The 23906-nt window shown below is 39.6% G+C and overlaps 2 protein-coding genes across 3 annotated transcripts; one reads left to right on the top strand and one right to left on the bottom strand.

Moving 5' to 3' along the window:
* Positions 1 to 3997: 3997 nt before the first annotated feature.
* Positions 3998 to 14615, bottom strand: CMC2 (C-X9-C motif containing 2). 2 transcript variants are annotated; one of them, XM_009901132.2, is made up of 4 exons: positions 14499 to 14615; positions 9588 to 9724; positions 6327 to 6398; positions 3998 to 4300 (listed from the first exon to the last, which is right to left on the bottom strand). In XM_009901132.2, exons 2-4 carry the CDS (start codon positions 9666 to 9668, stop codon positions 4226 to 4228), a joined length of 228 nt encoding a protein of 75 aa, XP_009899434.1. In that variant the 5' UTR covers positions 9669 to 9724; positions 14499 to 14615; the 3' UTR covers positions 3998 to 4225. The 2 variants fall into 2 exon arrangements, with proteins under 2 accessions (XP_009899434.1, XP_054026131.1); XM_054170156.1 differs by lacking the exon at positions 14499 to 14615 and adding an exon at positions 14238 to 14481.
* Positions 14616 to 15253: 638 nt separating this feature from the next.
* On the top strand, positions 15254 to 22107 carry CENPN (centromere protein N). The gene is made up of 10 exons (XM_009901131.2): positions 15254 to 15428; positions 15990 to 16035; positions 16732 to 16788; positions 17166 to 17242; positions 18944 to 19120; positions 19826 to 19927; positions 20454 to 20511; positions 20918 to 21030; positions 21564 to 21687; positions 21981 to 22107. The coding sequence occupies exons 1-10, from the start codon at positions 15258 to 15260 to the stop codon at positions 22094 to 22096; spliced, it is 1041 nt and encodes a 346-aa protein (XP_009899433.2). The 5' UTR covers positions 15254 to 15257; the 3' UTR covers positions 22097 to 22107.
* The last annotated feature ends 1799 nt before the right edge of the window (positions 22108 to 23906 follow it).

Here is a 23906-nt window from a genome sequence, read left to right as displayed (position 1 = left end):
GCAAAACTGGAATTATCAAGCTAAAACTGAAATGGGACCACTAAGATTTGCTATGATACTCCATTTTAGTGAATGTTAATGAATGTGTAACTTCAGCCTACAGCCCTAAAATCCATTGTTTTCCAGGTAGAGACTGCCCTTTGCTCAAGTACGTGTTAATTATTCATTTTTAATTAAATTGGCAGAGTCTGATATAATTTTCCTGTTGTTTATGTCACTTTAGGTGTTCCACAGAAACATGTTTTCATTTAGGTCAGACTTTATACTAGATTTCATGTATTCTCCCAAAGTAGGGGCAGTGCCAAAAGAAGGAAATGCCTAACTGTTGAAGACACTTGATTCACGTGGTGTAGAGCTTTAGCAAAGCATGTAACACATTGGAAGTATTCACTGCAATGCTTCACAGTTACAATAGACATAACTGACTTTTCAGCTGCATATTTTAGTAACAGTTATTCATATTAATCATTCCTGTGGAGTATGTACCAAGACTGCATATCTTACAGGTTTATTTTTGAGTACACCCCAAGGAAGTTATGCATGCCTATATGATCCCAAATCTGCTCATCTCTGTGTTTGTAAGCACTGAGCCAACTGTTTGAATAACCACTGTACCAGCTGAGAATCAGCAAGTGGCTAGAAAATTTACAGGACTTCAATCATCACCCAAACTGCACCAACCATCAGCTCAACTGAAGTAAGGTTTCACCACAGGGTCAAGAAACTACATGGGTTTTATCTGCAACAAATGCCTCTGCCATAATTCCTTGTGTTACCAACTAGAGTGAGCCCTCTCTGTTGTAAGTGGACTGCAAGGATTCAACTGCCAGCTGAGTTAAAACTAGGACAGTGGATTAGATAGCCAAAGCCCTGTCTATGACACCACTCCCTCAACCATTTATTGATTTCCTTACGCTGTCAGCCCTTTCAAACCCCTTCCCTTAACTGGAAGGGCTGATGAGAAGACTGCATTTCTTACAGGGTTATTTTTGAGTACATCCCAAGGAGGCTGTGCAGACCTATGAAATTCCCATCAGCTCATCCCTGTGTTTGTGAGCAATTACCCAACTGTTTTGAATAACCAGTGTACCATCAGAGCCATGAATCAGTTCTGCAGGGTCACCTTGGACTTTGATGGAGGTTTCTTCCTCTTGCTAGTTCTAGTCCTTGCACTTTGCCATTCCCTACCCTTGCTGGCTTTTCCTGTTTCTGCTATGTTTCTATGGTCATGTCTGTCATAGCTACCAGTTGCCCTTTCTGTGTATATTTTCCCCATATTCATTTTCCCATGTGAGGTGCCCAAGAACTTCTCACACAATGCAACACAAAATTGCAGCAGATTTCTTTTTGCCTTCTAAAACTTACTCCTTCAGGAAGAACAATGGGGGAAATCCTTCCATATGCAAGTGACATTTCAATAAACTGTCTGCAAAGTCCTCATAGATAAGGTTTATTTCACCCAACATGTCCCCTACTCATCACTCAACTACTTTAGGAAACAAAAAAATCCCACCTTTACCATTTCACCCTTATCCTCTGCAAGATAAACTAAGTATTATTACACTAGTGTTTCTCAGCTTCAAGAGCAAAACAGCAATATAATCCCTTTCAAACAAAAAGGAACAAAACCACAGGAATCAATGGGTGATCACATATCACACTAATAGCAGGCAATTAGCAAAGAGAAACAGAAGGATGAACATGATCATATTTTCACTAGGTAAACAAAGTTTATTTGTAAAATAGATTTGCTAAATTTAGTTCAAAGCAATAAAAACTGTACTTGCCATTTGGTCTTTCATTCATTAAGCACATTGATCTTTGCAAACATGATTCTGACTGAGCTGTGTTAAGTGGCTCTTGGATTCTTACTCTTGCTATTCTAGCAAAAGATGTGGTCTTGCAGAAGCTGGTGAAAGAAAGAAAAGCATCAGTGCTTCTGCACTCAGATATCAGCTTCTCAACCTAATCTCTAGGCCAATTCTCTATTTACTTAAAGGTTACAAACATCATCAAATCCCATTTAAGATCTTGTCTGAAGTAGATTTTTGTCATCACAAATGGAAGAAGGATAAAGAATGCAGATTTCCCCGTTAGGGATTTTCACTTACAAAGTACTCTTCAAAAATATTCTGAAGAGTACCAATAAAAAGACTGCACCACTCCCAGCCACTCAAGTATTTAATTCAAATAATGCATCATTTACTTGTTCCAAGAAAGCAGACAGCATGTCCAAAGATGCAGAAACAACTGCTTCAGTTTGTCTTGGAGCTTTCCCTGCAAACATTTGTGGTTAGGCTTTACCAATTAAACTGCGTCCATCAAGGTACTGCAAAATAAGTAAAATTATTGTAATCCAAAACAGATCACAAAATACAGCATTCTTCCAAAACCAGGTGCATGCACTAATTTCAAGACTTGCCAGCAATGCTACTTGCAACAAACCACAGAATTCATTGCAGAACAGGGATTCTTTTTTTTTTTTCCCAAAAGATGCTTAGTATATTTAGCTCAATAAAATATGTATTTTAAAATAATCTGTTGCTAGGCAAAAGTTGTTTCAAAATAAGGTGAATCTAGCAGAAGACACACAAAACAACAGATCTATCACTGCACAAACCGGCATACTTTAATATCAAATCCTCTGAATTCAGAGACTTGTTGAGGACTTCCTGCAGTTTCATAGTAAACAAACAGCTCCTGTAGGCTTATAAGGCAACTTGGTTAGCACAATACTAGTTGACTTGTGTAACTGAAAGGCAAGTTACTCTTTCTTTCACATCAGTGGGACTTTTCCTTCAACAAAGACTTTGTCTTTGTACCAGAGTATGTGGAAGAACTATTTAACTTGTATTTTTTGCGACACTCCTCTTGAAAATCACTCAGCACACACTGATTGCACTCAACAAAAATCAAGACAAAGCTTTGCAAATCCCTGGAAATGTTCCACTCTGAATTTCTAAAGCCACTTGCTTTGGGTACGATGAACAAATTGTCTTACCACAGTCTGCACTGTACATACATTTCATCTTCTCAGTGGAAGATAGCAGTTTCAGCATTGTAGCTGCAATAAAAATACTAGAATTCCAATTGTTACTTGATAGGCAATTTCCAATTTCAAGCTGTATCTGTTTAACATTTCTTTTTGCTAATTCATTTAAGCAATGCTACACCACCATTGTGAAGAGCAATTGAAAAGTCATTCAGTCTTCTGCAACAGTAAAAAAGGCAAAAAACAAGATATGAAACTGCTAAACACAAAGACATAAATGCAGCTCAGCACAAAGTAGCAATGAGCCCTTGTGGCCAAGGAGGTCAATGGCATCCTGGGGTGTATTAAAAGGGCTGTGATCAGCAGGTCAAGAGAGGTTCTCCTTCCCCTCTTCTCTGTCCTGTGAAGCCACATCTGGAATATTGTATCCAGTTCTGGGCCACTCAGTTCAAGAAGGACCTCAGGGAACTGCTTGAAAGACTCCATCGCAGAGCCACAAAGATGCTAAAGGGAGTGGAACATCTCCCTCTTGAGGAAGAGCTGAGAGAGCTAGAGGTCTTTAGCTTGGAGGAGACTGAGGGGTGACCTCATTAATGTTTATAAAGATGTGAAAGGTGAGTGTCAGGAGGACAGAACCAGACTCTTCTCAGTGATGTACAATGATAGGACAAGGAGAAAGTAGTGCAAGTTGAAGCGTAGCAGATTTCATGTAGTCATAAGGGAAAACTTTTTCACTGTGAGGGTGGCAGAACACCGGAAGAAGCTGCCCAGAGAGGTTGGGGACTCTCCTTCTCTGGAGACATTCCAAACCCCCCCTGTGTGACCTGCTCTAGGTGACCCTGCTCTGGCAAGGGGGTTGGACTGGATGATCTTTTGAGGTCACTTCCAACCCCTGATGTTCTGTGATTCTGTAGGGAACACTGCAGCATTGAATACATAACCATCTACACACACTTACTCCTAATTACTTAACAATTCTAACAAAACTTTGTGAGAACTAAGACGTGCCACAGTATTTTAATCTCAGAGGTGAAAAAATATGTTGTGAGTGATGATTTATTACATTTATTTTTTCCACACTATCTTGCTGGGAACGACTATGTATTAAGCACATTTATTTTTTTCACCATTTCACAAACCACAGGCTGAGCACTGGTGATGAGCAAGAAGTGTTCTGTCAACGTTCAACCAAGTAATCCCTGTTGAGATACAGCTGTCCAGCTACAGCTGAGTTCATTTCTCTGCGTTTTTGTGTGCGTTAATTATCCTCTGGCGCACCTCCCGGTTCCTGATCCTGTTTTGTTCATACTGGAAGACAGGGAAATGAAGAGATCAGCTGCTATCATCACACAGACAAGTAAAATCTAGAAGTATAGAAAGCATTTATTACACAGGAGCAGAAAGAGTATCTTTGGTGGATGCATCAGAAATGCAGTTCTAGTTACTGTCTATATTTTGGTTCATTTTTACTTTGAAATGAACATTTGATTAAAATACATGTTTCGGAGTTTGGGGATATTAAGCTAAGGAGTATTAGAATATCATCATAAAGAAGATTCAGTGATCTTATGGAGGAACTTAACCATCTTACAACCATCCTATGTACAACAGTTACACTTCACACAGGAACTAGGAAGAAAAGTGGCACTGGTGTTATTCTAGAGCACAGGGCAGGCTTCTTTCCTTTTAGAAGATACTGATTAATATAAGTGTGTCTGCCTTCTGAAACATGAATTTGTCATCACAGATTTGGTCTATTTTTGATCCTGGTCATTAATTGCGTGCACAGATAAAGTGGTATACCAAGATGAAAGGAACACAGGCAAATTTGGGTTGAATGAGGGTAAGGAATTTCAGGGTAGGGAGCAGAGGGTGTTATGGTTTAAAAAACCCCAGCAGAGATGAGACTCCTTTGTAAAATGGAATCAAGAAAGCCTTCACAGCTTAGGTACATGCAGAAGATGACCATACTTTCAACTATGCCCCTGTGCCAGGAAAAGCCCAAGGACTGAAGAGCCTAACTCTTTCATTGGAGACAAAAAGAAAAAATCATAGCTGGAAGAAATGAAAAATTAAATATCAATGCACAAGCTTATATTTCAGGAGAAGCAAATTATCCTTGACCTTCAGTTAGAGCAGATATTTGTTCAATTTTTCTAATAGCTGGTATCAAGAATAAAACCCAAGTAACCCACAAATACTCAGTTCTCTATATAATGTAATAATCTCCTGAGGAGATTGATTTTGGAAAGGATTTTCAGGTTTTCATTCATTAAGACTGACTGGTTTATAACTGAAATAATGGCCCAAAACATTGCTTAACATTTACAGAATGCTTAACTTTTTCCCATGGCAATGGTTAAGTTTTCATTAGCCCATCCATGTTTTCAGGTAGAATGAGAATAGTGATCTTTAAAAGCTACGTCTGTACCTATTCTATACTTGTGAACAGCCTTTCAGGGGCTTTCTAGTTATGGCATTTCAATGCAGACATGTTTTAAGAAGGCAAATACAGTGTTGTGGTTTCACCCCATCAAGAACTCCTTTCGATGTAAATGCTTCAATGGCACAAAGGAAAATAAGATTACATGGAAAGAAGCTTTGTTCTTTTCTATATCCATGCTACAATTTTTACCGGGGTGGGGGGGGAGGGGGGGAAGAAAGGTATTTGACACAAACAGATGAAATTAATTTCCCACAGATTGACAGGGGAATAACAGGGGGTCCAAGCTGCTCTGGTTATCATGCACTTAAGTTTCATATATGAGGCACGACTGTGAAATTTATGTCAAAATTAGGCAGCACAATTTCAAGTTACAGATGTGTGCGAAGTGCAGTTATGTGTAACAACCACAAATATAAAACCCAATTTTTCCACTCCTTCCTATCTGCAGAAGTAGCATGGCAATGAGTAGCTTCTAAGCAGCAGTATTTCATTTAGCTCCCATCAAGTAATTTCAGTAATAAATGTTACTCATGCAGAAGTGACTATTATTGCTTTATATTCTAATCTGTGTGAATACCACTAATAAAAAAATAAAATAAGAATAAATCAGAGCAAATCTGTGCCAGTTACTCTTTGCAATATTTGTTTGGTTAAATGTCTGTTTGCCTGTTTTTATATATCCAAAAATAGACCGTGCCATTTGTTGAAGCCAGATTTTACCTGACAAATTGATCAGAAGAAGCTGAAATTCGGTCTCAAATGCCCACTCCAGAATGTGTTTACATCTCAAGGCCTAGTTATCAATTTGTGCTACTTAGTGCAAAGCAATTCTGTTTCTAACACATGGAGTTTTTATTTTATTAACCATTTAACTCATTTGTTTCTTACCTCTTTCTTTAAGCACTTCCTCATCTCTCGGTCAATATCATTGCAATGGCCAAAAAATTTCAAAACGTTGTGCTGGTTAAGGAAAGGAAAAAGAAATTACAATTCAAAGGCTTCTTCCTTCTAACAAGTCACTTGGTTTTGAAACATATCCTAGTCTTCTCTTCCTTTTCTCTCTTTGTGGAAAATGATGTTTAGTACCTTTTTGACTGAGTAGTTAGAAGTTACAGCCACCCCTGAACCCCGTTTGAACCACCCTCACCTTGCTGAAAGTGGAAGGTACTCACCGTGTTGTATAACCAGACTAAAATAGGATACTTAAGCTAAAGCTATGAAGTCTAAATGTAGAACATACAGTTTATTGATTCAGGAATCAGTCTTACAGCTTTCACTCACAATAGCTTCAATGACATACTAAAAATATTCTGAACCCCAGCTTGTGATACAGGAAGATGCAGGGGGATCTACAGGCATCCTGGAGGCACTGTCTTCTATTCTCTATTTTCCATTATTTCTTCATGACCTAAAAAGTCAAAGGACTTCAACTCCATCATCCTAACCACATGAAGAACATGGTGTTTGTCCAAAAGATGCAAGCACCAGATTTATGTATCAGAACCAGTATAAAAAATGAGGGATTAAGTTTCTCCAGATCTTGAGGCTAACAAATAAAATTAATTTACCATCTTTATAACCCAGCTCAGATGTGGGCCTTCTTCATACCTTAAGTGTTACTTAGTTTCTGAAAAACTACAGGCATTGTCCTCCTGAAGGCATTCCCCAACTACCCTGATGCTATTAACTGTAAAATTCTGCTCTTTCAGACAGGACTTCCTGAAGAAATTGCATATTGTCAGCCATGAAATCACCCTCAGAATCTTTTCTTTTAAAAGGGCAACTTTTTCAATGATGCTCACTACCATCCCAACTGCATCTCATAGCAGAAGGTCCAAGTAATTCAGAAGACCTAAAGGAGTGGAGGCTTTAGTAGGTATTGACAGCTGTACAATGAATAGAAACAATTCCAATCTTGCTGAGAACCAATTAATTTTAAAGAAAGAAGACTGAAGAACAAACCAGACGAGAATGAAGTCACTCCTGTATTTCACAGGAAACCTATGTGCATTTCTGCAGCTGATGAGCAGCTTGGTGGATTTATACAAGTAACACAGGAGCACTTTTAAGAATTCAGTCGACAAGATTTCAGCCAATAGAGGATGATTGAAAGTAGGAGTGAGCTAATAAAGATTATGACAAACACTTAGCCATAGCAGTGCTATAATTAGCTTGTTTATACGTCTCTGCTTTGTAAAGGGCATCAGATGACAGTGAAGCAGTTGCATGTGATAATGGTCACTTTACTGCAAGCTAATCTTGCTTTTACAATGTTTTCATTTTAACTAATACAGATTTAATTTTGTATTCTATTGCCACACCTGCAGGGTAAATTTCAAGGTGAGTGCTCACATTTCAAGCTAACTTCACTGTTACTTGTGCGTGCAGTGAGTTGAATCTGCATTTGTTTAGCCAGATTATTAAGGTGTCACATTGTGGCTCAGATTATGAGGGAAAAATAGAATCAGTTTATCAAAAATACTTATTACTCCTATTACAGTGACAACAATATGTGTTTCTTTCAGCTACCACCTATAAAAATGTCTCTTTCAAGCAGGCACTTGGCAGCAGAATGGAGTTGTTAAAAAAAAAAACAAAACACAAGCAAACCAACCAACCTCCCACCACAAAAGAGCAAATCAAAATAATGACATAAAATCAGAATCTCATTAACCTTCCCTGAGTAGATGAAAAAACTTGATACAGACAGGTTCTAGATTAGGAATAAAGTAAATCAACCTGACTTTTGTGAAAGGCACACACAGGACACCCAATTAAAGATTAATGCTTTTCATCCCTTAGCAGTATTAATTTAAATTGTGGATGAAGGTTCTTAGGACATCTTGGCATTACAACAAAACAGCAGGTAGTCACTGATAACTGATTAAGATCACTGACCTTACAGATTTCACTGACTGCAATTTTAAAAGAATATTTCAGTACACTGCCTTTGAATTCTGAACGAAAAGGTTTTGCTTCCTTTCAACTGAATGTAAGAGAGGTCATCTTCATCTTTTCTGTTCTGAGACTGCTAGCACAAATACCCTCTCAGCTGAGGACAGGGTGACAAAAGGAATTCTTCATGTGAAGATCAACTTCAAACAAAACCAGAATATAATCCTCTGCATGACTGCATTATTGCTGCTCCTAGACCCTTCACAAGTCAAACTGGCAATAGATTCCTTTGAATCTCTTGTTGACAGGGAATTCAAGTACACTTTTTAGTCCCAGTTCCCTCTTAAACTCCAGGCAGTCTAATAAACTACATTAAACAAAAATCCTATCATACTTCTATATTAACATTTATTTCTATTATGAAAATAAACCAAACCAAAAAAGCAGCCAACCATTACTTTCAAGTAGTAAACCATATTTTTGTCTCAGTGGAAACTATGAAATTGAACTTTTTATGCACTAATACAGAACTACATCTGTACAGAACATCTCTTTAGAGTATATGTGAGAGAACATGGAAAGTAATTAACAATACTGCAACAATACTGCAGACAGCTCCCATCTAGAGGCATACAAGAGTACAGTGTTTTAAAAATACTTTTAAATGAGTGAGATGAAGATTTGATCTTCTTGGAGCATCAAAGAGCCTGGAGAAGCCTGAAGACAATTTGGTATTTTACATCCTTAGGTAGGTGCCTGCTAAGAAGATTGAAGTGAACCAGTAAATGTCATTTAGCTCTCCAAGCTCTGAATGTAAGGCGTGCAGCATGTCTGGATCCTGGCAGCACACCTCTTATAAACAGACTGAAGCATCTGCCCAGTGGACAGCTGGAACGTGAAAATACTGTAAGCATACAAAAAGAGGGCATTTGAAGTTGCTTTTATTATTGTTTTTTGAGGGGCACACACTACTAGAAGGTGCAGAAGTTATTACGGTTTTTAAAATCAGTCCACGCTCATCAAACTGTAGGACAGGAAATTTTAAGGCATGTTTTAATTCCTAAAGGAATCACTGGCAAAGTTTTACACACAGTTGTCAGTTACCTCTTCAGAGAAAACCTACTAGCTACATTTCATGGCTGCTCTGCCTGAAGGAGGCTTTTCTCTCTATGATCATATTAATATTCTCACTAATTTATCTGACACTCATTTCCCCAACCCACAATACTCTTTCCTCAGCTCAAAACTTCTTACCTCCTTGTGACACTTCTTGAGCAGACTGATAATAATGTTACATTCTTCAGTGTGCAAATGAGGAGACAGGTCTGGATGCATCTTTAGTTAGGGATAATTTTAGTAGCGCCAGGACAAGAATCTGAGAAAACTTCCACCTGCCAACATTAAAATATGAAAGTAGAACCAGAAAGTTTGAGTTAATGACTTAAGACATTAACACACAATATGATTTTAACAACAACCAAAAAATTACTTTGATCAAAATGCAGCTTAATATGTGTATTACACACAGTAATTAAAAACGGTTCTGTTCTTCTCCACAGCCCGGGTGTTAATTGGAAGTTACATTCTGTTTTACCAGGGACATCAGAATGTATTTGGGATTTTAATTTTCAGGCACTCCCTAAGAGCATTCATGTTTCCTGAACTGTAGATTAGCTTCTCATTTTCCTATTTCAGTTTGCTTCTTTCCAGCTTCAAAAGAGCCAAGTAAACGTAAACTATCTTTCTACCCTCTACAAAGATGGATCAGAACAGGAGACACAATGGTATTTCATTACAGCACTCTGAGAACTGGCATCTTTTTTAGTGATCTACAAGCTTAAAAAAAAAACACTTGATCCAAAGCATTCATGATTGTTCAAACCTAATACTTGAATCACTTAAAACAGTAATGATGTTTAACTATGCCTAACTAGAATGTCTCTTCTTGCGACTTCACATTATTGCCTCTTGCGCTTTCACTGTGCTCTTCTAAAAAGCATCTGGATCTGTTTTCTGCAGTAATGCCCCACTCTTTCAGGTAGTGGAAGACAGCATTTCCGTTTCCCTTGAGTCCTCTCTTCTGAATACGAAAGCAGCATGTCTCCCTTAAACTTGCTGCATACACCACCTGTGCCATCCACCTGACCCTTAGTTTCCCCTTTGCTGGACTCATTTTTTTGTCAGCACTGTTAAGACTGTGGGACACAAAGATGCAGACAATATTTCAGAGGTGGCCTCAAGACTGCCAAGAAGAGGGGAAATACTAACCATGTCCCTTGACCTGCTCATTCCACCTCTAACAGCATGCTGTTTGCTGGTGTTGCCGCAAGGGTGCACTGCCAGATCACATTTTAACTTCACATCATCCAGGATCCCCAGCTACTTATCTGCAGGGTGCTGTGGGGCCAACTTCATTCTAGAAATAATTTTTTGTATTACCTCCCCTTTTATATGTATATATAGATACACATTCCTAGAAGTATTTTTCAAGATCTTTTGTTGAAAAGGATGAAAACATCATACGATAGTCACTGAAGAACGATGACAGCTTTGATGTGGAAGATGACTTCACCAGGGAGGGGAAGAAAAGTCCAGCTGATAAGACAACTGGGTGCCCCTTGACAAAATTCTACTTGGATGAGCCATAATGCAAATGAATTAAAGAGATGTTTTTTATTTACTTTGTCATTCCACTTCCTCCCAATTACATCACCTGTGTATCACAGTATCTCCAAGGTTGGAAGAGACCTCAAAGATCATCAAGTCCAACTTGTCACCACAGATCTCATGACTAGACCATGGCATCAAGTCCCACATCCAATCCCCTCTTGAACCCCTCCAGGGACGGTGACTCCACCACCTCCCTAGGCAGCACATTCCAATAGCAAACGAGTCTCTCCTCACCTCGAGCCTAAACCTCCCCTGGTGCAGCTTGAGACTGTCCTCTTGTTCTAGTGCTGGTTGCTACAGAGAAGAGACCAACTCCTTCCTGGCTACAACCCCACTTCAGGTAGTTGTAGACAGCAATGAGGTCTCCCTTGAGCCTCCTCTTCTCCAGGCTAAACAATTCTAGCTCCCTCAGCCTCTCCTCATAGGGCTTGTGCTCAAGGCCTCTCCCCAATCATATCACTGAAGATATTAAAGAGGATGGGGCCTAGCACTGATCCCTGGGGGACACCACTGCAGTCCATCAGGTAAATACCACTACAACTTGTACTAAGTAGCCATCACTGGTTTAACACTCCAACTAAATAGAGAAGCTAAAGAGTAACAGCCAGTGGCCACATTTTACAATTTCAAAAATCACAATCTTGGTTGCAGTGCTGGCAGCCACTCGACTAGCACATTGGCTCAAAGAGACAGACACACTAATTTACTCAATATGTCCTATTGTATATTCAGGTTAACAACAGTTACATTCCCACAAACTGATTTTTAAGACTCCAAACACATTTTAAAGCCTTTTGACACCCATGAGAATACATTCTGTGATTCTACAGAGTTGCAGACACATTGTAATTAACTTAAAAAATCTTCCTCCATATTATCTGGAAACCTCATATTATACTATGTATGCTCTTAGCATAGAAGAAGGTGGAAACTGTACAACTTGCTTAAGCATTCTATTGAACAAATTAACAAATGAACCTTTAGAAATATGACAGCAGGAGCATGACTGTAACAGAAAAGTGATTAAGAACCCTGCTGTGTTACTGCCACCAGCTTTTGATTGCATGCCACACAGTCAAAATGTTTTATATTTATCAGTAGATCTTTTTTGATAGCAGTAGAGTTAGCATTCCCTCGAGAGGGTGACCTACTCAGCGACTGCACGTTCCTTGACCATGTGTGAACCCAGCTGATTATTAAATCTCTTCATCATTCAGCCTCTGACTGCTCTTCCGGAAGCTGCCACCTGAGCTGGCTGCCTCCAAAGCAGGAAGCAAGACCCCAATGACATAGGTGGCATGCATGTCAGCACAGGCCAAAAAGTCAAAGGCAGCATTTCAAGGAAAGATTCATTGTTTCTAAATTAAGATTAGCAATCACTGCCACTGCTTACAAAATTATTTCCAGATAAAGTAGACGAAAGCTATCAGTGCGCCACAAATAGCCGACAGGGCACTTCATCAATTAGAAGCCTTCTAATGACTCAAATGAATTTTCCAATGGCACCTCTTGCAGGACAGATGCTACAGATCAGAGGTGCTAACTGTCACACCAGTTCATAGATCAGTACTCCTGAAATTCCACTTTCATGTTGTTACCATATACAGTACTCTGCTCGGGTAGGCTATGAAAGATTAAAGTAACAAAACATCTTACAGTGTCATGGAAGGCCTTCCTGGAGCCTTTAAGTACTTCTGAAGTTCATCACTGAGCAGTGTTATCAGTGCTCAATATTATATTTATGTTTAGGAGTGTCAGATCAGAACAAGCTCTATAAATGAAGAGAGAAGGCTAAAGTCTTTATGCTGGAGGGCAATGGCTCTGATAGATGAAAAAAGTGTCAAGAGTAACAAAAACATGTATGAAAAAAGGACAGGATGAGCTACCAGTTTCCTCAGTTTCTTTTTAATAATGTTCTAATTTAATAGAAGTTGCCTCCTTACCAGAATTGAAGTCTGCATGGACAGAATTTTATGTAGGTGGTAGCTCATAAGGAAATCTAAATATGAATAAATACAGGGGAGAGAGGAGGGAGACTGCAGAAAAAAAGAGAATAAACAATATAAATTGCACTGAGAAAACTACTAAAAGAAAAGCTGGATAAAGAATGTCAAGGTAAACATGCAATTGGTGTAGAAAAAATGCTAGCAGTAAAGTAGAATAACAATATTAAGAAAACAAAATAATTGCATTAGGAGGGAAATGCCAAGAAAATATAAATATCTGAAGTATTTGGAGAGAAGTATTTCGGTGAACTCTGACATATTTCACTGGGTTCCACAAAAATGGTCAGCAGAAGACCAGATTTATTTTTTAAAATGATGAAAAGCCTAAACTTACAAATCCTCTGACAATAACATTGAATTTCCAATGCTGTTATTTTTTATTTAGAAAAAATACTTGCAAGACAATTCCTTGCACAAGCAATTCTGCACACTAAGCATTTCCAATTGCTAAGTATTTCCTAACAGGAATCAACATATGAATTATCACGAAGTGATGCTCACCCCCAACTTAAAGCTTATGGAAATGGCAGCCAAAGGACCTAACAGTGTGGAGAAAGGGTTTGATACATTCCCACTTTCTTCCCATGTAAGACATAAGATCAGTACGTTAGGAGCCTAGGGTAGTTCCTTCTTTTCTCATCATCTCCCAAATATGAACTATCTAGTTCCCTGATGCAGAAGGACAACTAAATCACATTGCTTTAGTCTCACTGATTAGCTTCATGCTCAATATTCCTATGTTTGGGGGACAACGATGAAAGAAAGGATTAAACCTGCATCATTCTTTTCCTAAGACAATACAAGATGAGGTGCTGTTGCCAAATTCCTGTTTTGCAAGCTGCTCTTGTGCTTCAGCCGCATCCACCAGAGCGGGCTTCATTACTAATGCATTCATTTCCAGATCAAGCAGATAAAAACACTACGAATTTAGTGTTGCTAGCAGAATTTTCTTGCTTACTGTAGAACTACTTTTCCCCTTCTGAGGAAAAAGGGATCAAGAGGATCGTGCTCCCCGATGGAAGAGATGGCATCCCTTGAGCAGCAAGACCTGCTCCAGAAAGGCACATCGCGCTTGGCAGAAAGTCAATACTGTCCTGGCAGGCGAAAGGGGCTCCTACGCCGTACGCAACTGAACTAACCCACACAATTTTCAGTCTGCAGTTTCTCTGTGCTCCCAGGAGTCCTTAAAGTAGTGATGGGATACAGACACAAGGAAAAGCAAGCTTACGGCGGTCGCAATGGAGAGCCCCATCTTCCCACTCAGAACACCCCTTTTGGAAGCTCTCCTTGAGCGCTGAAGGATGCAAGGTGAACAGAAGCCGGCCCCGAACAGCTCCCCCTGGGCCAGGCTGTGGGGAGGAAAGGCGGCGATAGGGCGGAGGGGCGAGTTCCCCACATGCCTCTTTTTTCCCCTGTAGGGCTGGAAAAGAACAACGCCGCCCGCCGGGGTCTGGCCAAAGCCTCCCTTCTCAACCATCCTCGCACTTACTCCAGTCCCCAGAGGACGAGCCCAGTCTGACAGGGCCAGCACCATGAGCGACACGCAACCACACAAGGCGGGGAGGGGGCGAGGGTGACCCGGGCAGGCCTGACCGGAAGCCGCGGGAAGAGCCTTCACAGCGCCAGCGCCAGGCGCAGCGAGGCGAGAGGCGGGAGCGGTTTGCGATTGGACATCCTGGGCACCTGCCCAGTCTGATTGGGCGCTTCGAAAGGCGGGCGGTGGTTGGCGGGATGCGCGGCGGGCGGCAGGAAGACACGAGAGGGCTGGCGCGCGCTCCCCTGCCCGGCGGGTGGAGCGGGGGCTGCGCGGGGGCTGCGCGGGGGCTGCGCGGGGGCTGCGCGGGGGCTGCGCGGGGGCTGCGCGGGGGCTGCGCGGGGGCTGCGCGGGTGCATGGGTCCCTTCGTATCTGTTCCAGCTGTCTTAAGCCCTCTAGGTACCCGTTGGGCCGGACAGAGTGTAACAGCCCTGGACGAGGGCCAACGCACCCATCCTTCTCCAGAAGCTCCCACCAGGACTCTGAGGTAAGCTGCGGAGAGCTTAAGGAAAAATCGTTGTAGAAAGCGTTTGAAGTTGCTGTCGTTGGTATCTCTGGAGTCTGCGGTAGTGCCGTGTTCAGGACTGACGTCAAGGTACTGCTACTCGTGCCCAGATACGGCTTCGTACACCTTGCTTAAGGGAGCAACTCTCCTGAGCCTGCCTGTGCTTTGGTCTCAGCTTTGACGTTTCCGGTTTTCAGGCGGCTTCATTATGGATGAGACTGTTGCTGAGTACATCCGAAGGACTGTACTGAAAATCCCCCGAGATGAAATCAAATCAATGCTACAGAAATGGGGCTTCCTCTCTGAGGCGGAGCTGCAAACCATAAACTTCCACCAGATAAAGGACAACATTTCTCAAGAAGTTGTTCAGCTCTGTGAGGTAATCGTCGCCTTCGGGAACTGCCAGTGACGTGCATACAGAACGTGTGTTGAAGAACCATCAGAAAAACGTGAAGAAATTAATTTTCTTTGGCCATAATATAGCATCAAATGGCAGTTTGTAGTCCTTGACAATGGAAAGTTGAGTTGGTAATACCATCGGTTTCCTCTGATGGGGCTGCATGATAGACCCTTAATAAGGATGGAAGTGCATGTTTTGAGCTGCAAACCCTTAAAAGATGGGTGTATTTCTAAACTGTAAAATAAAGGTATTGGTTGTGATGGCTGCTCATCACATAGTGCAAATTAAATTTGTTGAGTGTGGGTGATATTAGCAGCCTCTGCAGATGAACGCTTAAACCTTGCTTACATGGCTTTTGTTACTGGTTTCTCAGAACTGTATAGTGTGGACATTGGGATGAGGTGTGGTGTCCAGGGAGAGTGTACATGCTGCAGACTTTAGTGCAATGCCCTTTGAAATAGCACTGCTGAGACTTTTCACTTACTAAACGGTGTGACAGATTATTCTAGGCAGTTCACCGTGTACTGTAATTCTTTTCAGGAAAATTCTGCAGACATAAAGCAAGCAGCTGTCCTGGACATCATTTGTAAGTCAAAAAAAAAGAAAAAATAATGATGACAAAAGCTGACATCTTTGCCTTTTTTTTTTTTTTTCCTGAGTGACTCTCTTCATTACATAGCAATTGCCTTAGTGAGCTGCAGATGTATTTGGCATAAGCAGATTACATTTTAGATGACGAATCATACTAGGACTGACCCTTCTAATAAATGTAAAAGCTCAAGGTTAGCAAAAGCATGTTTGCTTCTTTTGAGATCTCGCTAAACTGTGGTAGGCCATATCCAGCAGGGAGATGTTTGTCTTCAGTGTACGCTGAACGTTAAAAATCAGTGCTCCAACAGGCAGAGACAGAGGCAAGACTGTCAGTGTATACTCCAGGTAGAACTCTAACTCCAGTAATAATTCACAACTTGATTATGCAATAGTTTAAATCTCAAGGGTTTAACAGTCTGCACTTGGGCTGAGCTTTGATCACCTGTCTTTAAACACTGAGCCTCAGAGAAACCTTCTATTCGTTGCTTAGTAGGATTACACTATTTTTTTTCCCCCCATCTCTTCTAATATAAACCCTGGGTTTCTTTTAGGTTTGCTATGAGTTCTAGTTTAAGAATTTTGATTAAATTTTTTTTAATAACCTGGGCATAAAAGTATTTTGACATTATTTGAGGCTTTAATTACCATTTCATAATATGCTGTTTTATAGAGCAATTCCTATTTTTCTTAGACAACCACATCTACCCAAACAAAAGAATGTGGAGTGTTTACCAAATGAAGAAAACAGGTAAAATGTCTTTCTTTATTTCATCACTTTCAGCAATTTACTGCCTCTTCTCATATGTTTTAAACATAAATACAGTCTAGTATGGATTTTTTCAGTAGAGAGTGTAATACTTCACTCTAGTATAGATTTTTCAGTGTTGATGTTTTTGTTACTAAAATACTTTCTATTAACTTCTCGAGCAATTACTAGAAATTAGTAACTACCAACTAAATATTAACCTTTTCTCTATAAAGCAATAACAAGGCTCAAATTTCATATGCAGCTCTCCATATGCAACTTCATTTGTTTTTCTGCTTAATTTTGTTTGCAGCAGAGCTGAAAACAACTCTGAACTAGCTCTTGTAAGTGCAAATCTCGTTTCTTTTCTTGTGTGCCAGGGGAAGAACCAGAAATTTTTGACTTCCAAAGTTTCAAGAAAAAATTTAAAAGACGACTTCTGTCAGCCTTGGAAAATGTAAGAACAAATCCATTCTACTTATGTTGCATGGCTCTGGTGTCAGTAGATTTTATTGTTGTTGTTATTATTATTATTATTTTGCAATACTTTAGTGAGATTTTCTTGAAGTCTGCATTAAAAAATGAATGGAATTATTCTCTTGGGTATGGTAGGAACTGCATGTAAAATATTAAACAAACTGCATATCTGCTTTAGCAACTTTGCATTTATGATGGGCTGAAATAAAATGTTACATTTGCCTTAAGATATGCCAGGCTTCAAGAGAGACAGCTTGTTTATGTTCTCAGTCAAATCTTTTTCCCCAGGTTGGGTGTAGTTGTTGCCTAGGTAAGTTGATACTGCTTTGTCCTGTTACCCAGTAACAATACACAAACAACAAATATTGAATCAAACATTATATAGGGAATTCAGTGTAGCCAGTAAACAGGACAAAGAAGTTACTGATTTAGATTAGTAGCAAAATTGTATCCATTTCTTCTTAATTCTAGTTTTGGAACTGTATTTTATGGTGGCTGTGAGAACTTGGCCCTGGTATTTCGTTGACCACAGTCAACAACATGATGCAGTTTCTAGACTACAGAGCAAGAAAGAAAAAAGTAAAGCAAATGCTATCATCTCACTTATTTACTAAGCAATTTGCAGAAGCCTTTTCTTCCTTTAGCTCCCCAGCTTCATTTAAGTGAGGTAACAGAAAATGCATCTGGCTGGTTAGCCGTGTCATTTCCTGACCCACAAAGGATTCTGACAACAGCAGAGGGCAACAAATGCAAATCAGACTAATGGATCATAGCAGTTCATATCATAATAAAGTTTTGCAATGTTTAATTATTTTAATTTTAATTAACTCTGAGAAGTGATGTTGGTCCAGCAATTTAAACAGTTTATGACCAGCTGGACTAAAAGCTTGGCTACCTGTGCCTCAGCCAGAAGGAGGGACTGAGTCTTTTTACAGGAAGTCTTCCCATTTTCATGACAGCCAGATAGTCAAGGTAAAAAGAAGTTACCAAGGGGTAAATTTCCAAGAACAGGAAAGGTAATCTTCAAACTTCTGACTTATGCTCTTGAGTCATGGTAAGTATTATATTTAGGTATAAAATAACAAGTTGAGCAAAAGTCTAATTTCTCAAATACTGGATGATATGGGTTACTGCCACTAGCCCTCCATTTAAACAGACACCTTTTTGCATTGGGGGGGGGGGGGCTGGGGCTGGGGCTGTTTGCTTGTTTTGGTGATGGTTTTGTTGTTTTGGGTTTGGGGTTTTTGGTTTTGTTTTGGTGGGTTTTTTTAGTGGTGGCTGTTTGGGGGTTTTGGGGTTGGTTTGGGGTTTGTGTTTTGGCAGGTTTGTTTTTTGTCAGAAGTGAGCATACAGACTGTTGTAATAAGTTACTATTTGCACCTTTCAGAAGAAAATGTTCATCAACAGGAAAAAAAAGTAATGTTGGAGTTTGAAGGGGGTTGTTTGTTGTGTTTTGGTGGTGTGGGTTTGGTTCTTTTTTTTCCCCAGTTTGTGCGGTTATAAATTTTCTGTGGAAATTTTGATTTAAATACAATCCCAACCACACTGGGGGGATTTGTTTCTTATTCAAACAGTGAAGTACTAAGTTATGGTTGGGTCCTGTGATCACAGGGTTAAGAGAGAACAATCCTTCTGGACAGCTGCTGCTAAGTCAAAGCTTTTCTTTCTTTTTCTGCTTTAGGTTACCATCAATTTCAGAGAATATGAGGATAATGCAATCTGGATCAGGATTGCCTGGGGGACACCATATACAAAACCAAACCAATACAAGCCCAGCTATGTTGTATACCATTCACAGACTCCCTATGTCTTCATTTCTGCTTCAGTGCTTAAAAGCAACATGCCTCTGCTGTGTCAGGTACAGAATAAAACTGCCCATACTCTCATTTCACAGCAGTTATGCTGAGCTATAATTGTGCTGGCTTTTAAGAGGATGAAGATTTGTCATTTGTTTTAATTAACTAATTTCCATAGTCAAAAGTTACATAAAAACGGGGTGAAACTCAGGTTTTGTGGCCTTTGGATTTGTGTGTCGTGAATAAATTCAGTTTATTGAGATTTTTGCTGGCCTTGAATTGTTCTAATTTCCTAACCAAGTGTTAGGGCAGTATTCAGACAAACTGTCTCAAAGAAGTTGATGTGTACATCAACACAGAACTTCAAGAACTAAATGTAAGAGCTCATCAGGGAATGCTACTAACTAGTTTTAAAAGACATCTTCTATCGACTCATGGTGGCCAGCGTTGGTAGTCTTTCATTTTTTTTCTGTCATTTGGCAGACTTCTATACAAGTAAATTAATTATTTTATTGATCTGTTTATTTTTCAGTTGATAAGGCTTATAGGGCTTAGCTGGCTAATCCCATGACTGCTTTTAAATATTAACTTAAGCTTAATAACAGCCTGTTCAACATTTTTTTCAGACATGAGAATGCTACTAGTTAAAGGCCAGTAGTTTACCATGAAGCAAGCATTGTCATGCCTAGAAATACCATACCTTTACTGTATTATAAACAGTGAAAACTAAGAATAATGTTTAAAACTATTTCAATTTTTATTTAAAGGCCCTGGTTATTGCTTCCAGTTACCATGACATCCAGGAAATGGAGCTTCGAAGTCGTTCTTTAAACTCCCTTAAAGATATTGTGTTTAAGAGATATAACCAGGTGAGCCATTCACAAGTACATCCTAAGATAAGCCTTGCTTTTTGTTTCAGGCCTAGTTCTCACCCCCAAGCAGGGGGGCAAATTCACCTCTGCCAAGAGACCAGCAAGTTAGAATAATACTGAGCTACTGTGGTGGACAGCCTTTGATTAAGGTAACATGGTGAGGATGTAATTATTTGATAACCCTCCCACCCACTCTGCTGCTCCTCATAGTTAGTCAGTCTAAAAATTATATGAACAATTCAGTTCTAGGACTTTTTAACACAGAGCAATGAGTTGAAGGGTTTTAGAGTAGGCTTGCCCTTGTAAAACTTGTTAATAGGGAAATGGATACAAATACAGGATGAGCATCCTTTTCTCAGAATAATGCTGGACTTTCTGACTTCTAGTTATTGTCCAAAATTGTAAGACTGTTCTCTTTGAGAAATAAAAAGAAATCTGGAAAGTACATCCCAACTCCTATGATTCTTTTCAAGTACAGCTGCTGAAAGTGGAAGTGAACTGAATTTTTTTTCTCTCCATTTAGAACTTCAAAACTTATTGTCCAAGGCCTCCACAAGAAAGGAATGCAGAACCAGAAAGTGGTATGTGTATTTTCAATGAGGTAGAAGTTCAAATGTGGTTACTACTGGCTTCTGAAATGAGCTTCATATTAGGCAATGTACCTAGGTTGCATCCACACTCTCTTATCCATTCCTGGTGGGGTGTGATAGTACTTGCTGTCTCTAGGAGAAATAAATTTCCCTGGGACTGTCATTGCACACAGTTAGGAAACCAAAAATACAGATTGCCCACTATCTTCTTTCATATTGGCTTGGGTTTTTCTCTTGGTAAGAACTGAAAATACAAGTGATGGAGACAAACATCTTATGGAAATAAAGGTTGTGATGAATTCTTTAACATTATTTTCAGATTTTTCACTGGAGCAATCACCTGATCAGAAAAAGTGTTGTATAATCTCACAGTTGTCTTCCTGTTTTCTCTCTGCAGCAGATTTAAGGATAGTTCAAGAAAACAGAAGTGAGAAAGAAAGAATACAGAGAGTGACTTGGGAGATTTTTGGTGATGGTCCCCAACCACAACTTGAATTTGCACAATATAAGGTAGTATATGCAACAAACTTGGGGTTTTTTATTGTCATGTGGATATAGCTACATGAAACTGCAAACTGGAGAAATACTAGATTGTTTTCAACTTTAGGAAGAATATTTTCAATTAGTTAAAAGCATCTTTAAGCAACAGATTTGCACTGATTTGGTCAGACTAGTAGATCACATCTCAGGCTTTCAACGTTGTGAGCTAAGCGTTTGGACTTCGTTTTGTAACGAAGGCTTACACAGCAGGAGTGTGCTGCAGCAGGAGAAGTTAGGGTTATTTGAAGCACAGTGAAGTTCACAGTACATGTAATGTAACTTCTTGGGAGATGCACAGATTTTAAAGTGATTAACAGATACATTTGAAATAGAAGAGATACTTAGTGTTTTGTGATGTTGCTTGAACAAGCTGCCTCTTTCAGCAGAAAACTTTACCGCTTGGTGGCACTCTGATTTTACTGAAGTACTCCTCCAGCTGAAATCGTGTTAACATGAGAAATATATTCATTGCTTATGCTCCCTGGTTCATTTTGTGTTAACAGCTTGAGACGATGTTTAAAAGTGACCCTAAAATGGAAGTTTTGGATAAAAAAGAACCATTCAGATGTCTGGTCAAGTTTTCTAGTCCGCATCTTTTGGAATCACTGAGATCCCTGGCACCAGCAGGTAAGTGTTCCAACTCTATAAAGCAGAGTTAAAAATCCATAGTTAAATAGTTTTACCATCTTGCATTGTGTTTGTCTCACATAAGGGATAATCTTCAGAGCTGGGTTAGAAATACAGAGCAATTGAGTAGAATAAAAATGTTACCACTGTAAAAACTTAGGTCTGCATTCACACCAGTTTGTTCTTGAGAATTGCTGGTTGTAGGGACATTCAGGCTGTGTTTTAGTGTTGCAACAGTTGTGAAAGGTAAATATTGGTTGAGTTAAGCTATAATTATCTGTCTCTCTCTCCAGGTCTGGCCGATGCACCACTTTCACCACTGCTTACATGTATAACACAAAAGGCTAGGAATAATTTCAAAATTAAAGAGAAAAGAGGTTTCTTCCCAGGAAGCTTTGTAAGCCCTTAATTTAAAACTGATTCACAGAAATATACGACTCCATTTATTACTGGCATGAATATAAGCCATCAGAGAATGTAAAAGAGCAGCCAAGAGTAAGTTATTTAAAAAAAAGAAAGATTTTGTTTTAAAGTGCTTTCGGAGTAGTGGCTTTTTGGAATTATTTTTTCCCCACCTGTCTTTTACAGAAGAGTTAACCCTTTCCTTAAATAAAAAAAGCCCATCATTTGCAAGTTTGAACGAAGGTGGTGGTTATTTCATATTTAAATGTGATGACTGCTCTTAACTGCATTCTTAATTTGTGAAGTTGAAGCTAGCTAAAGCTTAAAGCAACAGTAAGACAGCTGTAGCTGTGCAGTTTCCTACCATAGCTGTAAATGGCTAAGATATTGTAACTGGCTGCCTTATTTGGGCTTCAGTTCAGCAGCACAACAGATTAGGTGTCCCACTTTGAACATGTGAATAGTCCCACTCAAGTGGAACTATCTTTATGCAGGTCAGGCATGTTTTTCACTTAGTCGATGAAGATTAGACTCAAAGGCCATTACAGGGCATAGGGAAGGGACTCTTGGAATATAGATTTTGAGGAAGTCCACGTTTTAGAATATCTCAATTAAGATTCGATCCTTCTGTAATCTTTGCTACCACTGGTTTTGTGTTTGGAGAATCAAGACAGCAACAACAGCTTTACACTGGAGTTCTTTAGAGCTGGTAAATTGTTATTGTTGAACATATTTTTCTGTAATTTGCTGCATCATTTTTGAGATGGACTCTATCTGAAGATCATGTCAGTGTGCAGGTGTTTTCTCTTAATTCTATTACCTGGAACTTTTCTATGTGCTTCAAGTACATGGAATTTCTGATTCACTTTGGGTATGTCAATGTGCAGAGCCAGTCTTCATAACTGCACAGTGCAAATGCTTTGAGAGGTTGTATGGAAATGATTTTGTTTTACAAACTGTAAATAAATGTGTAAATTAAGTCTCCTCATAGAAGTTTGTTTGGCCTGACTTAGAAATGTTACTTGGAGCAACCCAAACATTAGTATGCTGTTTTTCAGCATCTCTGTGTAACTTGCATGTAAAAAGAGGTCTGGTTATGACTATCTGCTAGTGATATCTTTCCACCTCTGTGATTTAAGTTTAAGTTTGCCAAAATATTTAACGTAATGTCAGGATTCTGAAACAATTCCAGGTTCTGTGACGCACAAAATGTGATAGACGTTGAGTTGGCTCTAAGCATACCCTCACAGAGTCTTCTATGGGTCAGAACCATTAACATTCCAGGGTGCATTTCAGCCTGTGCAACGTCTTCCTACTGCTCTTTCCCAAACAACTCAAAATGCCTGAGATGATGATTTATTATAAAGGTAGAGTATTTTGGATCTGCTCCTTTGCCTGCTTCTGCCTTTTTTTCTGGGAAAGGCAGTCTCCATCTCCTCTGAACAACCACAAAGTTGGTCAGATATTCAAATATACATTTCATCTTCTCTTTCTAAATTCCTGTAACCAGGGCACTTCCACGGACTATGCAGCATTTCCAGGCACGCAGACATGTATTTGTTAATCACTAGCAGCGCTAACACTGCTGTACAATGAACACGAGATCTCAGTGCATCCTGGGAGCTATGTGCATCACCTAACTCTTCTCCACCTCAAGGCGTCATACATTTTTATTTTTTTCTCTTGGGTGGCCAAGCTTTAGGGGGAAGTCTCTCCATGGTATCCTTGGTTCTTTGAAATGCAACTCTACACAAGTACAGAAGTGGCCACTGTCTCCTGGGCAGAGAAGATGCTGCAGTCTCATCTTAACCTGGAGG

This window comes from Dryobates pubescens, chromosome 19 (assembly GCF_014839835.1).
Source record: "Dryobates pubescens isolate bDryPub1 chromosome 19, bDryPub1.pri, whole genome shotgun sequence".
In the NCBI taxonomy this organism is placed as follows: Eukaryota; Metazoa; Chordata; class Aves; order Piciformes; family Picidae; genus Dryobates; species Dryobates pubescens.
The sequence above is the reverse complement of the archived record's forward strand: the minus strand, read 5'-3'. Positions and strand labels throughout refer to the sequence as shown.